General features: G+C 47.0%; 1 protein-coding gene across 6 annotated transcripts in view; it reads right to left on the reverse strand.

The window, feature by feature from the left end:
- The window catches only part of ABLIM3 (actin binding LIM protein family member 3), a 432,795-nt gene that overhangs the window by 136,754 nt on the left and 281,955 nt on the right, over positions 1–14,086 (reverse strand). For all 6 annotated transcript variants that reach the window (XM_078652993.1, XM_078652990.1, XM_078652989.1 and 3 more), the window contains exon 7: positions 4,253–4,340. In XM_078652993.1, the coding sequence (XP_078509119.1) occupies positions 4,253–4,340 (88 nt within the window). The remainder of the gene's footprint in view (positions 1–4,252; positions 4,341–14,086) is intronic.

The following is a 14,086-nucleotide window of genomic DNA, read 5'->3' on the forward strand; positions in this document are numbered from 1 at the left end:
CTCCTGGCACAGCATACAATGGCGCCTAACTTCTCTCGGCACAGGGTTTATGATGGTGATTCTCTCTGCTGGGACACAGTGTTCCAGGCAGCAGTTCTCTTTTGGCATAAACACATATTTGCTGTACCAGTTATGCTTTTAATGAAGGGTACATTAGTTTCTCCTTGGCTCTCTGGAAGACGCTGACGTGGTGTACTATTTCCTCACCTCCGAGTGCTGTAGAATGCACCATTTTGCACAATCTTTTTAAAACCGTGTGAATCTAACAAAGCCCATTGCACCTTTCTTGGGGAAGTATTTTCTTGGAATAAAATAAGTGCCCATAACTCCTTAAGACTCCAGTCCAGGCCTTCAGAGCATGCACATTACTTCAGAGAATTAAGGGCCTAATTTAGAGGAAGATGGCAAGGGGACATCCTCTAAAAATGAGGTTGTCCTGCCTGCCCTTCCATCTGGTCCTGTTCATCATGTAAAGTTTGGGGAATAAAGCAAGTGACGACAGGTTCATAATGAGGGTAAGAGACCTGCTGTCACCGACAAATTTGCCATTTTGGGCAAAAATGTCAACTAGCACGGTAACCAACGTTAAATCCTGGCCTGACCATGACTACCTAGCTAATGGCCCTAGGTAGCTGCAGGAACAATTTTCCACTGCCAAGAGGACTGTTTTGCAGCTCTTTTTTGAAAGCTTTGCACTTTAAGAAGCTAAAGATGTTTAGTGAACTGCGCTGCAAACTGTCTGGCTTTTTAGCCCAGATTATCTCCAACAGTCGCTAGCATACCCGTAACTGCAGCCACACCTTATGGGTTCTATAGTTGAACCACATATACACACGGACACACATACATGCAAACACCCATCCTCACAAAAAATAGATCGAGAAGATATGTCCAGTGACTAAGGCCCAGATGTAGGTGGCCCATTACCGGTCGTTAAACCCGAAATTCGGTACATTTCAGGTTTACCAACCGGTATTGAGCCATTTGCTATGATTCTATATTTACCGAATCATCATTTACCGATTTGGTATTTACCGAATCGGTAAATGACATGTAGGAAGCACTTTGAAGAGTGCTTCTGTGCTTTAAGGATTCGTTATTTACCACCAACTAGTAGTAAATAACGAATACCTCTGTAAATGCAAATCTGTACATTTACACCAGTGCCATGTGGTAGACATACATGCCCTTAGGGCGTGTATGTGTGCCACATGTGCACACAAGCACTATCCAGGGGTACAACAGGGTGTCAATGTGACACCCTGCCACCCTTGACTCTTTCCCTATTTTACCAAATCGGTATTTACCGATTCAGTAATTCACATTCATTCCTATGGGCCTCCAGGTAAATACCGAATCTTAACGATTCGGTAATACTTACCGAATTTTTCCCTACATAGCATTTACCGATTCTAAAATACCGAATCGGTAAAATTCGGTATTTTAGAATCGCTAAATTTCAATTACCTACATCTAGCCCTAAGTTCTGAAATGAGTGACTCAGAAACCCGGTGTCCAGTCACAGGTTACCCACTTGACCAAACTCTGTGATCATAGCACTGTAGTTCACTGCAAATTGTTTTACTTGAGTATTTCAGTGTGGTGGGCCCTTTACTCCCGCTTGTGCATATCACTTAATAAACTATAACGTATTCAATTGAAACAGTTCCAGATATTAACGAGACAACTTTTTGAATGTTAAAGTCTTTTCCATACTTTTCTACGTTTATTGCACATTTCACACGCTACATATGTTGAAGGCTGGGCTCGTGCTTTAGATGTGAGTGCCAAACCATACCTTTAGCTTGGCTCTCCCTATCCATTTAGTGGCTTGCCCGCCTCTGTTAATTTCAGAAATGGAGGCCTCTAAGCTTTGAACTGCAAGGCAACCCTTCATACAGAATAAAGTTGAAATGAGGTATCACGGAAAGCGCACAGAGGATTTCACAGAGGACAGCCAGCCAGTCACAACAATGGAAAACTTACTTCATTTCCTCTGGGCTGGTTAAGAAGGGACCAACAATGGACACGTTTTCTTGGACGGCACTGTAGCAGTGCAGAACGTCAAGAAGACACATAGGGCGGGCTAATAAAGCTGAGGCAGCTGAGCCTATGAATCCCAAGGCTCTGGTCGCCAACCTCTCAGCAGCCCTCCTTGCAAGCATCCTGCGTGCTGCCAGCCTGGGACACCCTGCACTTTACTTTTAATGTCAACGCTGCCAGTAGTACTGATCACGCACTTATCACAAAGTCAAACAGACACACTGTGCATGTTTCAGTTTAGCTAAAACTTGCACATTGAATGTGGGGCATATTAGCAAGGGGAAGTATCGCCGCTTTTTCGGCGAATTGTGCCGAGAAAGCGGCAATACTTCTAGAGCCCTATCCACAAGGGCATTTTAACGCCTGGCTCAAGCCCACTTTGCATGCCGGCGACAAACATCGCTAATGACATGCAAAGTGGGCGTTCCCACGTCAAACCACATGTAAAATGTGGTTGGAGGTGGGAACACCCTATTACCAAGGCAGGCGTTGGGAGAGGCAGACCTGCGATAAACTCGTTTATCGCAGGTCTCCCAACGCCTGCTCTGACCAGGTGTTAGGGCATTGATAACATGGGGGTGTGGATCATAAAGCTGAATCCACCCCCCATATTATCAATGCACACATTAATGCATGAAAACAACGTTTGTTTTCATGCGCTAATATGCCATATCGCCGACCGTCGCCGGATTTCATTTCCCCTACGTGATGCGCATTGATAATTGCGTGCTATCACAGCGAAAATATCCGGCGATATGAAGATGTGCGATGTGCATTTATTAACGCACTTCTAGGTAATATGCCCCTCTGTTTACAGAGAGTGATTAGAGTCACTGACGATGATGCTAATTACATACACTTTTGCCCACCCTCCGGTCTCCAGGCATTCACAATGCAATCTCGTGGGACGCATAGGGAAAGGATGTCCCTTCGTTGATTGACTTGCACTAATAGGCAGCAAAGGGCTTAAGGCTTAAGGGTCAGCTGCATCATATTTCTGGAGTGTTCCTAGGTCAGTGGGGGAGTGTGGCCAGGGCTTTAAGAGGGCCTGGTCTGGCCGGTGCTTAACACCGGCAGTTCTTAAAAGCAGGTGCCGAGACGGGTCGCTGTCGGGCTCTCCATTTTTACTCTCAGGGTGGGGAAAAAACGTAACTCTGCAGCCATCACTGCTTTTGATGTAACTTGAAAGAAACCAATTTTTTAAACTTGGAGCGCTTTACATGATCTCCACCACACAAGGACATATTCATGTTTTGAATCACAGGATGTTGAGCCGACGTGATGCTCGAACCTGCTTTCTCAGCTCGAAAGTCAGCAGCTCTAGCCTTACGCTACAACCTCGCGATCAAGAACGGAAACATTTTCACAACGATATACAACACAGTCATAGTTGACGATTATTTATCTTATGCAATTTACAACCATTGATAAAGCCAATAGTCCAGGGTTGTTGTAGGTGCAATGTTACTTGTTGTGTTATATATCTGGATGAATGACAAGCAACAACATACCATTGGGGGCAGCACACTAGACTAGGTGCAGATTTTTAGCTTAAGTGTTTTAAGCCAGGAACTTCATTATACCTACCACGCTCCTATGAGAGACCCTCCAGTTTATTCATCCCATTTAATGCCCTGAGTGTGGCATTTCCTCCTCGTCCACCTTCCTGGATCCAGTGCTTGCACAAGCAACCAGAGCTTTACAGCTGGACAGGCCTCAGAAGCCAGGGCTCAAAGCAGGTTTGCCAAGGAAACCTGCGAGGTCTGGCATATGCGTACCAGTGCCAGCGCCTTAAAAACTGTCTTGATTGTCTGACCCTCGCTTAGAGTGAGGAGCCGAGTTATCACATAATGTATGTATTCCTGAGTTATTTAATTAAAACAGGAAAGGTAAGAAATAGGAGGTGAGGCAGATCCCTGGCGCTCATATAAAGGACCACCACTGGGACCAAAGCAATCATCAATGTCTTGTAGGGCAATTAGAAGGGAAAAAAACATGTTTATGGGGAGATGTGGCCAACAAATACACCACTACTATTGGCAGACTTCTTTAGGGAAACAAATGTTTACTGTTTCACTCTCATGTGACCAGGCTACTCATTAGGCTTACATTAATGTCATTGGAATCCCTGGTGCCAAACACACTCATAAGGCACCACTGTTTATTACATATCATGTTCCTAGCTTATTCAGACTCTGCTACCACATACCTGTCAAGTACATTTCTTCTCCTTCCGTGAACATCTGCTGGCACCGAACACACCGGGCGCACGTTGGATGGTAATGCTTCCCGCCAGCCTGAAAAACAAAATCAGAAACGGACTCAGGTCGTACCTCTCCTTAACGGGGCAACATTTCCTCTAGAAACATCCTTTACAACGCAACTTTTACAACGCACTACCATTACGACGCAACTTTTACAACGCAAGTCATTACAACGAATTGCGCTGGAGGGCGCTCTAGGATAGGGAATAGTTTAATTACTATCCAACACCTTCTCTACTATCCATGGGGACTGGATTTGGAATAGTAAATTAAACTATTCACTATCCAGCGCCCCCAAGGTAAGTCGTAACGACTTGCGTTGTAAAACCTGCGTCGTAATGGCATGCGTTGTAAAAGCATGCGTTGTAACGTCATACATCCCATTTCCTCACGACAAAAAGGAACTCAGTGGCAAATTCATTTCAGAGCTGGCAGGGGCTGGCAAGTTGTGTCTGTTATCATGCCACACAAAAATACTGTTGAAGACCAACTTCCACTGACGGTGTTCACATTAGGGCGGGTGACACACCTGTTGAAGTGCACTGTGCACAACAGGAAAAGCTCATCATTGTGCTTTGGTGAATGGCTAGTATTTTAATGATCTGTCAGTTTGGCAAAGGTTTTCATGTCCTAGTAGCCCAGCAGATGTTTTATCGAGGGAGTCATTAGTTAGAAAGGCATTATTGATGGAGTGTGAAGTAAGACAATGCATAATTCCTTTGTTGCGCCAGGTAGAGATTAGACAATAACAGTCAGCAATGGAATTTTTGCAAAAACGAATTACGATAGACACGTGGCATGGAGTGGTAAATTTTATTAGGAGTGCGATCCGGATTAGAAACCACTATGAGCTTGGAAATTTTAAGTGAGGCTTTGTTTTAAACGAGAATTATCCTCTTTTCTGAATTTTAGAGATATCAAATGTAAGATTTTAAGTGTTTTAATGACCATTATTGTCTTTTATATTGAAATGTATTTGTGTTATGTGTTATATGCCTTTTATGGCAACTTCCTGAAATAAAGATGCACTAACTGACTGACCATGCATGATCTTGGCTGTTTCATGAAGGAATAAATCTGGACACACTCAATGCCTGCTAGGGTTGCTGAATCTTGTGATGTAACGTGAGAGATGCAGACAACAGTAACATATGCAGCAGTGCTTGATTTGTAAAAAGAAAGAATTGCCAAGCCCGTCGTTCGGCGGCCCCTGCAGCTGGCAGCATCCATGTCCCTTGCGAGTACTGCCAATGGCAATACAACCACCACTACTATTATCACACTCTAACAAGTGTGACAATTCATACTATTCCTGCCCCAAAAGCTATGAGAATGGCTTGGGTGGCAGGCATTAGTCATTGTTAAAGCATATTCAATGAATAAGCAGCTGTTGTTGTGTTCATCCCTAATTAGGCAGACAGTGCCACCATGTGGCAGACTGTTATAAGTGCCAGTCCTGAAATGTAAGTGCTGGTGCCGATCACCGGAAACCACTGGTTCAAATTAAGCACTGACTATTCAGTATTCATGAAGTGTGAACCTTGCCAATGGCAACAATGCTCTGAGCATGTAGGAGTGTAAGTGATGCGGATGTTTAATTAGTGAGTAGTGAGTTGTGTGCTGGGAGCAACGGTCGGCAGTGAGATAACTGTTTACTGGTTACAAAGTCGGAGAGGAATGAATGTGTCCTGAGAGCACAGCATGTCCAAGACTGTAGTTGGGTACTGTGTTGTTGGGAGGCTCCTGAAGTGGAGGTTGGATACTGAGTGAAACATGGAGCCATTATCCGTAGGTTGCAGTGCTTGAAGGCAGATATTTGTTTTGCGCCGATAGGTCTATGGATGAGAAAGTCCAGTGAGTAAATTCGGCTAAGCTTCCCTTCATTTGCCAACACCAAGCTGTGGTCAAGGGAGTCAACATGCAAATTTCCCAGCACTATTATTTGTTGTCTAGTCTTTTTAGGTCTCGCCTAGACGAAAGCAAAAGCGAAGCTTTTGCTGTCTAGGGAGACTACTTATGTCGCCACTTTCGCCACTTTCCGGGGAATGTAGACTGCAGACTGTGACGAGCTTGTCCTCCTGGAGATTGTAGCTCGTGAGCGCGCACGTCGCGTCGCCGTGCCTGCTATTCCCATGCACAGAAAGGCTCCCGCACGCACACACACACACGCACCCCCCCCTTTAACAGACACACGCGCAGACAGACACACGCACGCACAGACACACTACAACAGACACACGCGCACACCCCACCCCCACTCACCCCTCCTCCTCCGCAACACACTCACCTGTTCTGGCGGTGCTCGGCGTGCCTCTCGGGCGGCGGTTGCGCTTTGCGGGGCACTCTCACCTCATGAGAGCCCCGCCTTCTTCATGCGCCCGGCCGCTCTTCACCCGGTCCCCCATCTCGGGACCGGGACTCGATCAGGAGCCCTCGGGGCTCCTCGGACAGTGGCTTCTCTCTCGCGCCGCGATGGGGGCGGGACTTCCGGTTGGGGCCGCGCTGCTATTGGCCGGCTGCCCAACCGCTTCCGGGTCGTCGCAGGCAGCGCGGCGGCCCGGCGGGAAGCGGGAACTTGAAGAAACTCCGCTGGAACACACATTCCAACATGTAGCAAGCAGCAGCTACAACAACGCAAAGTGTTTTTTTTTCTTTTTTGTGTATGAAAACACTTTGAAATATGTGCGCTACCAGTTGTAGAAAACCTTCTCAGTGCAGAGCGATAACGTGCAGCATTAACACCAAGCCTTCACATTTTAAAGAACGACACCTTTTTTAAAGAGGCCGTCATATTTTGACGAACTCTCGTTATTTACCGAATCACATGCTCATGCTGCTGACTGGTTTGTCTACATGCACACAGGCAGAATCACTCGGTACAAAATGGCTCCTGTTCACTCGTCAGTACGGTCTTGCGTCGCCCCACCTTCCCCCTGCCAAATACATTCATTCCAAATACTGCTTATTTTTATATCAGACTGACTTCTCACATCTGGGATAGCAGGGGCACCTTCCACAGTGATTAGTGCTTCACAAAAAATAATTCTCGGCTAGCGCTCAGAAGCCTTGAAGCTTTGATTGAATGACACTGCAGTTTGATGCCCCGCTCGTCTTTGATGCTATGCGTTCCAGACACTGATTTTATTAAGACTCACTTGGAGCTCTAAACTGTCACTTGATCTTTCTTTCAAAAACCAACACATAAATAAAACATTTGTCATTTACAATACCAAAAGCGCGAACTTTTGCAAAGGCGAGACTGTTGCATTGTAAATGCTTGTTCTTTTTTCTTCTCCTGTCTTTTCTTTTCCACTACACGAGAGAGAGTTGCCGATGATGATAATTGGGTACAATGGAAATTGTCAACCAGCAACCCTATTGGCGGTTCTACCGTGAGGGACTCCCTCTCGTTTCCCACATATTTTCATTTTCATGTATGGTGGGCTCTTCAGATGGTAGTGAATGTAGTTTGACACATTTTAGAAATGACACATAAGTGGACTACATATGAGTTGGGTATTGTAAGAATTGAACAAACCCATCCTTCTGCCACAACAAGAACAGATAATTAGTGTTTCGAGGGTGAGGCCATATTTTTGCATACTGCAGCATGGATGAAGACATGCTCCCCAGAAGTAGATGATTAAAATGTAACAGTGAGTGAATTTCTAATTCTGTGCAGATCAGGACAATACATGGCTCCAAGTCATCTCTCCACGAGCATGCGGATGACTCAAAAGGGGTCCTCAGATACATCCTCACAGGCTCCTGTGGAAAATCAACATGCCCATAGGTTTTGTGCATCACATGCCCATAGAGAACCCCTATGGGTAATGAGAAGAGTGCAAAGGGTGTCATGTTACCATGGTGTTTTAGGGTTATGGTATGGCACATTACAGGTACTCTATGGCATGCAAAGCTACAGTTCAACGATGCAGCTCTTCAGCTTTTGACCTATAGTAAAGGCTTATATTAGCTCCCTAAAAGAAGGGCATGCCTGGTCCAAATACTACCTGGTTGAGATAGCGCCTAGTGTGCGTCAGTGTGCTTCTAACCGAAGCAAATCAAGAGTTCATATCCTAACTTTCTGTGTTGGATCTGTGTGGCTAAATTTAAACACCCTAATAGTAGACTTGCACACCACTGCTCTTGATTCACTAATAGACCCATAGGATTGGTTTAGGTCTTCCAGGCGCTGTGGGGCAGGGGCACGTCATCCTCTCCTGCTAGCTGCACCGCTTCTTCATTTAACAAATTACTTTACAGCTCACCGTCGGCACATCTGTGGGAGGGTTTCGGCAGAAGCATCATTTTGCAATAGCTTCTATTTTTGCTCTAATTTTACACAGCACACAATGAGGAAAGTCATAATTTGTAATTAGGTACTGATCCTGTTCCAGGGAAATAATGAATCCAGTAAGTTAAGTAATTGACACGTAGCCCGGTCCTGTGAGCTGCATTCCTGTGAGCTTTGGTCTATTAGCTGGAGGGGGGGGGGGGGCAGCCCACGCGAACACACTGGCTGTGGAAACTCTCTACGCACGACTGGGCTTCAGGGTGTTGTAAATGTACCATTACTCTCTAGTTTTGGGTTGGTACATCGCAAAATAAACAATATGTCGGTTAACTGATTTTCCTGAACTACTCCAGTACTTGTCCTGATCAGCCGATAGTTGCAGAAGCGCACCACACGGTGGCGCCCTGTTGCAACCTCACTTGACCTGAAATGGGCTTCGAGAAACATATGAATGAACACAATCATAATGTATTTTTAGTCACCCTGAGATCTACTGATTACTTCTGTCTGTATGCTGCCATCCCATTCTTATAGTGCCCCTAAATTGTAATTCCTACACGGTGGTCCTCCTCTATGCTATGTGCCGCATGTCCTGTGCAGAGAGTATCTACAAACGTCTACCACCCTCTGTATACAGTGACGTCACACGTGTCCAGCTTTGGCTCGTAGTGGCATAACACGACATGATGGGGGCTGAACCTGGGCCCCCTGACTTGTTGGGGGTCCGAAGGATGGTTGGGGGCCCTCTGCACTGCAGGGGCCTGCGTTACGCCCCTGTCGCCTCTATAAAATACACCTGTTCTAAGAAGGGGGTCATGTCATGTCGCGAGGATACAAGGACCCTGAAGCACAGTCCCAGCAGAGGCGCCTCCTCCGCTTAGGCGGGGGAGCATAGCCCCACTGTTCTCTGAGCAGTGTAAAAGCAGGGCCGGACTGGCCGTTGCGGGCACCGGGCAATCGCCTGGTGCGCCGCAAGGGTGGGGGCCGGTTGTGGGCCCTTGGGGGCCAATTTTGTTACAGGGCCGTTTATGCAGCATAGCTGCAAAGTGGGCCCTTTCACAAAATCGGCCAAAACCGGCCCTGGAAAAAGCTCGGTCGCACCCCCAACCTCCCCCTGGTGGGCCGGCCGAGCACTTTGCCAGGGCCGGTTTTGGTTCCCAATCCGGCCCTGTGTAAAAGGAAAAATAAAATGATGTAATAACACAAGTTATTATCATTTTATTTTTAGTATCAGTCAGGTTAGGGCTGGGCGGGGCTGTGCTCCCCTGACGTCGGGGCAGAGGGGTGGTTGCTGCTCTCTAAAGTGTGCATGACTGCCCGGCCAAACAGTCATGCGCAATTCGCATGTTCCCCACCAGGCTGCAATGCACAGCCTGGTGGGGAATATGCACAGGCTCCCTATGCCTGCCTAAGCGTCGAACTGCGGCACTCAGACCAATCACAACGCTTCATTGCAGCACTGTCATTGGCGTAGGAGAGCCTGGGTGCTTCCTGCTCACACAGAAGCCAGGAAGAGGACAGAGGAGAGACGATGTGGGAGAGATGGCGCACTGAGGTAAGTTAATTTTCATTTTTCTTATTTTTTTCCCCTCCACCCTCCTCCCATGCCCCACCACCCCCATTCTGTACCGGCCACCACTGAGTCCCTGGTCCAGGAAACTGCAAAACACTTCCTGCCCCAAGAGCTGGACAGGAAGTGTGGCGGAGCACGACTCATTCCAGAGGTGGAAAGCAGCGGCATAACACAGGCCCCCGCAGTGCGGGTGGAAGGCCCGAGCTGCAGGGGGCCCCCTCAGCACCATACTCAGGTCTGAGAGCTCAGGATTCAATCCAGAGCGGGTGCTCCTCTTTGTCCCTTGCAGGGGGCCCCTCAACTTTACGCCATTGGTGGAAAGAGTAGGGATTGGGACATCATGGACTGAGACGAAACGAAATTCGTAGCGCGCACTGCATGGCAAAAAGCAATGCTGTGCGCGCTACGAATTTCGTTTTATTAATTAAATTGTGTACTTACCTGCAATGATCCATATGCCTGTTTTTAGCACCCTCCACCCCGCCCCTCCCCCTCCCCGCCTCCCTGCCCCACCGTAACTCCCTCCACGGCCCGCGGCTGTGTGATACTGTTGTTTGTACTTGTGTGATACTGTTGTTTGTACTTGTGTGATACTGTTGTTTGTACTTGTGTGATGCTGTTGTTTGTACTTGTGTGATGCCACTGCTTGAACTTGTGTGATGCTGTTGCTTATAATTGTGTGATAGTATTGCTTGACCTTGTGTGATGCTGTTGCTTGTGTGATACTGTTCCTTGCACTTGTGTGATGTTATTGCTTGTACTTGTGTAATGCTATTGCTTATAATTGTGTGATACTATTGCTTGTACTTGTGTGATACGAGGAAGAGGTGTGGCGTCGCGGCCAGGGCGACTGACGCTGGAATCTGGGGACCACGGTTCGATCCCCGGCACCGGCGGCAGGTTAGCCCAGCACCATGTGACTCTGGGCAATAGCTTGCTTAATCTTCCCGACGGCCCCCAGCGCCTAGAGACCCTTACGGGTGATTGTGCGCTTTACAAATGTGGATTATACTATTGCTTGTACTTGTGTCATACAATTGCTTGTACTTGTGTGATGCTGTTGCTTGTGTGATACTGTTTCTTGCACTTGTGTGATGTTATTGCTTGTACTTGTGTAATGCTATTGCTTATAATTGTGTGATACTATTGCTTGTACTTGTGTGATGCTGTTGCTTATAATTGTGTGATGCTATTTTTTGTACGTGTGCGATACTATTGCTTGTACTTGTGTGATGCTTTTGCTTTCCCCAAACAGAGGAATAAAATTAGAATTAAAAGGAAAATAATGCGCCTGACACAGGATAACCTCGGATCTCAGGGAATCCCAGCTCTCACATGCACTGCCAGCCTCTCACATTATGTTCACAAGGAATAATTTGTAAAGTTGTCATTTTCACACTTGTTCTAAGAGTTACTCTTGCGTTAATCCATTACACTGAAACCTGGCATCGCTTGTATTTACTAAATCTACACCTCACAGCCGTGCTCCCTGGCTGAATCAGCCTCAGGGTGGTCTGTATTAACTGGGATTTTTAAGTCTGGCCTGTCAGCGCATCTGTCTGCTGGACCTATTATTAGCAATGCTTTAAATATACACAGAGTGGGGTTTATTTCGATCCGGGGGAGTAATCTCTCTCACCTCAGTCTATTGGCTGTTTCACTTCGCCTCCTCTGGGGTGCTGCATTGTGAGGCCCAAAGGACTACTTTACAACTCAACAATAGACTCAGGCATCACAATGTATATTTCATTTTTGATTCAAAACGTGTATTTCATAGATGATTGTATACATCAGATAATTGTTTATTTTAGGTTTTTTTCACAGCATGCTCTCTTAATTGCTTGATCAGAACTCAAAGAGCAAGCCAGACAGACCTATCGGCCTGCCAGTGCTTGTTTGAACTTGGGACCAGAGTCCATTTTACTGAGTGTGCCCCCACGGCGCAATGGGCATGGCCAATTTTTAGCACCCTGGAGCAGGGATGTATTACAGAAGGGGCCATAGACACCTGTCTACATGTACCACCGGCACACATATTGAGCTAGCACTGCCTCAAATGGGCATTGCCTCCTTTGCATTGGGGCATGACCCCATGTACATGGTCAAACACTATGCCTCTGTGCCCGCGCCATATTATGGACATGGGCGCAGGGGCAAAGAGGCTTTTGGAAGGTGCACAGACTGTGTGTCAGATAAATGTGATACACAGCTAGGGCGTCCCCTGATTGCAGCCCTCTGGATGAGATTAAGGGGGTCACCTGGACCCTCTCACATACTCCTGCAGATGGGTGCAGTCGCTTACAGCACCTGCGTTCAGGGTACCTCTGTACCCCCTAAGAACTGCAAGTGGTTGCTGCCAGCACAGAGACAGATGAAGTGTCAACTTCATGCAACCTCCCTGCTTTCCATTAATGGGCAATCGTGAGTACCTTTTTGGGCTGCTCATTATCAGTAACATGGCACACTGCCCTGTTTTACGCCTGGTACACCAATTTGAAGGTGCTTCAAGGGGCAAACGGGGCAGTGCTCTGGGCAAATTCTGTTCCCTTAACTTAAAATTCGAAATTTTACAGTGTATGCTCACTCCAGCATACTTCTTTGATAGATTGAGAGGTGCGTGCGTGCAACAGGCTTTGAGCTTCACTGAATGAATGAATGAATGAATCAGTAGAACTTGTGCACCACACACACGCGGATACGATCATACCAATCAAAAGTGATGGCTTGCACAATGGAGAACAGGAAATGAGTTTTCCAGAAGGCTATGATGCAGGTTTATAAGATGACTATCTGTATTTCACTGGGGCGACATATTCCAGTGCTGGTCCTCTACTGAACAATCTAGTGCATTGTGGGAGTTGTAGTCTTAGATTGTGTAAATGAAATCCTTTCAGCTCGAGTAGCAAGTTACAATGCGATGCAAAACGCACCTTCCACAAATGAAAATAGAGGGGCTTATTTACAAGCCGCAGCCGGTGCGTCACTCTTAACATGGGAAAAAGTGACGCACCGGCGGCGCAGGGGGCTTGTAAATAAGCCCCAGAATGTCTTCTTGTTTGGGGATGGCAGGAAGTGTGGGAATGAAACATGTGCCCGTCTCTGACACTGCCCGTGACCCACACAGCGCCCTGAAAGCCCTCACCGGCGCCTTCGCCCACAAACAGGGCTCATCATTGCACGCAAAGTTGCTACGCGACTGACGCGAGCCAAGACACAAGGCCCTGGCGCGCGGAGGCATATGCCTAGCAGCAGAGCTCCATGCGTTTCCAAGACAACAGACAGCTTTCCAGGCACTCTGGGAGAGGGCGCCCCCAGGGGCATGCGCCCAAAGCGCAGGCAGGCTGCTGCCAAAGCCAAGGTTACTGAGGCGTGGGCTTATCCAGGAAGCAGGGCTGGGAGGAATCAGCTGTGGACATCAGGGGAAACAGGGCTGAGGGGCGTGGCCATTGTCAGGAGAAGCAAAGGCATTGGTTCAAGTTAGGACCACAATAAAAAGTATAATCAAATTACGCTAATACAAATTAAAGTAACGCCTGTGATATATACAAGAGGTATGCTAAAACATGAGCACACTGCCGGCAGTCAGGAGTCAGGGCGGACGAATAACAAGGCTGCTTATTCTCGATGCCCCCATGACACTTTCTTCTAACTCCCTCAACTTCCAGTCTCTTTAGTCCACTCTTGTCGGTTCTTTTCTATCCCTGGTTTTGCAATCTCGCTATGGACAGATTTTGCTTTACATAGCAGGCAGCGTTGCATTCCATACTTTACCAGCTACGTTTCCCTTCCAGTTGGATGGCTATGATGTCAATTTGAATCTTGTACTTGTCTTTTGTTGGTTTTTGGTCTCTGCTGTTCTTGTCCTTCTCCTGAAGCATTGCTCTTTAGGTATGTTTGTGATTGGTTGCT

The sequence above is a fragment of the Lissotriton helveticus genome, chromosome 7 (genome assembly GCF_964261635.1).
Source record: "Lissotriton helveticus chromosome 7, aLisHel1.1, whole genome shotgun sequence".
In the NCBI taxonomy this organism is placed as follows: Eukaryota; Metazoa; Chordata; class Amphibia; order Caudata; family Salamandridae; genus Lissotriton; species Lissotriton helveticus.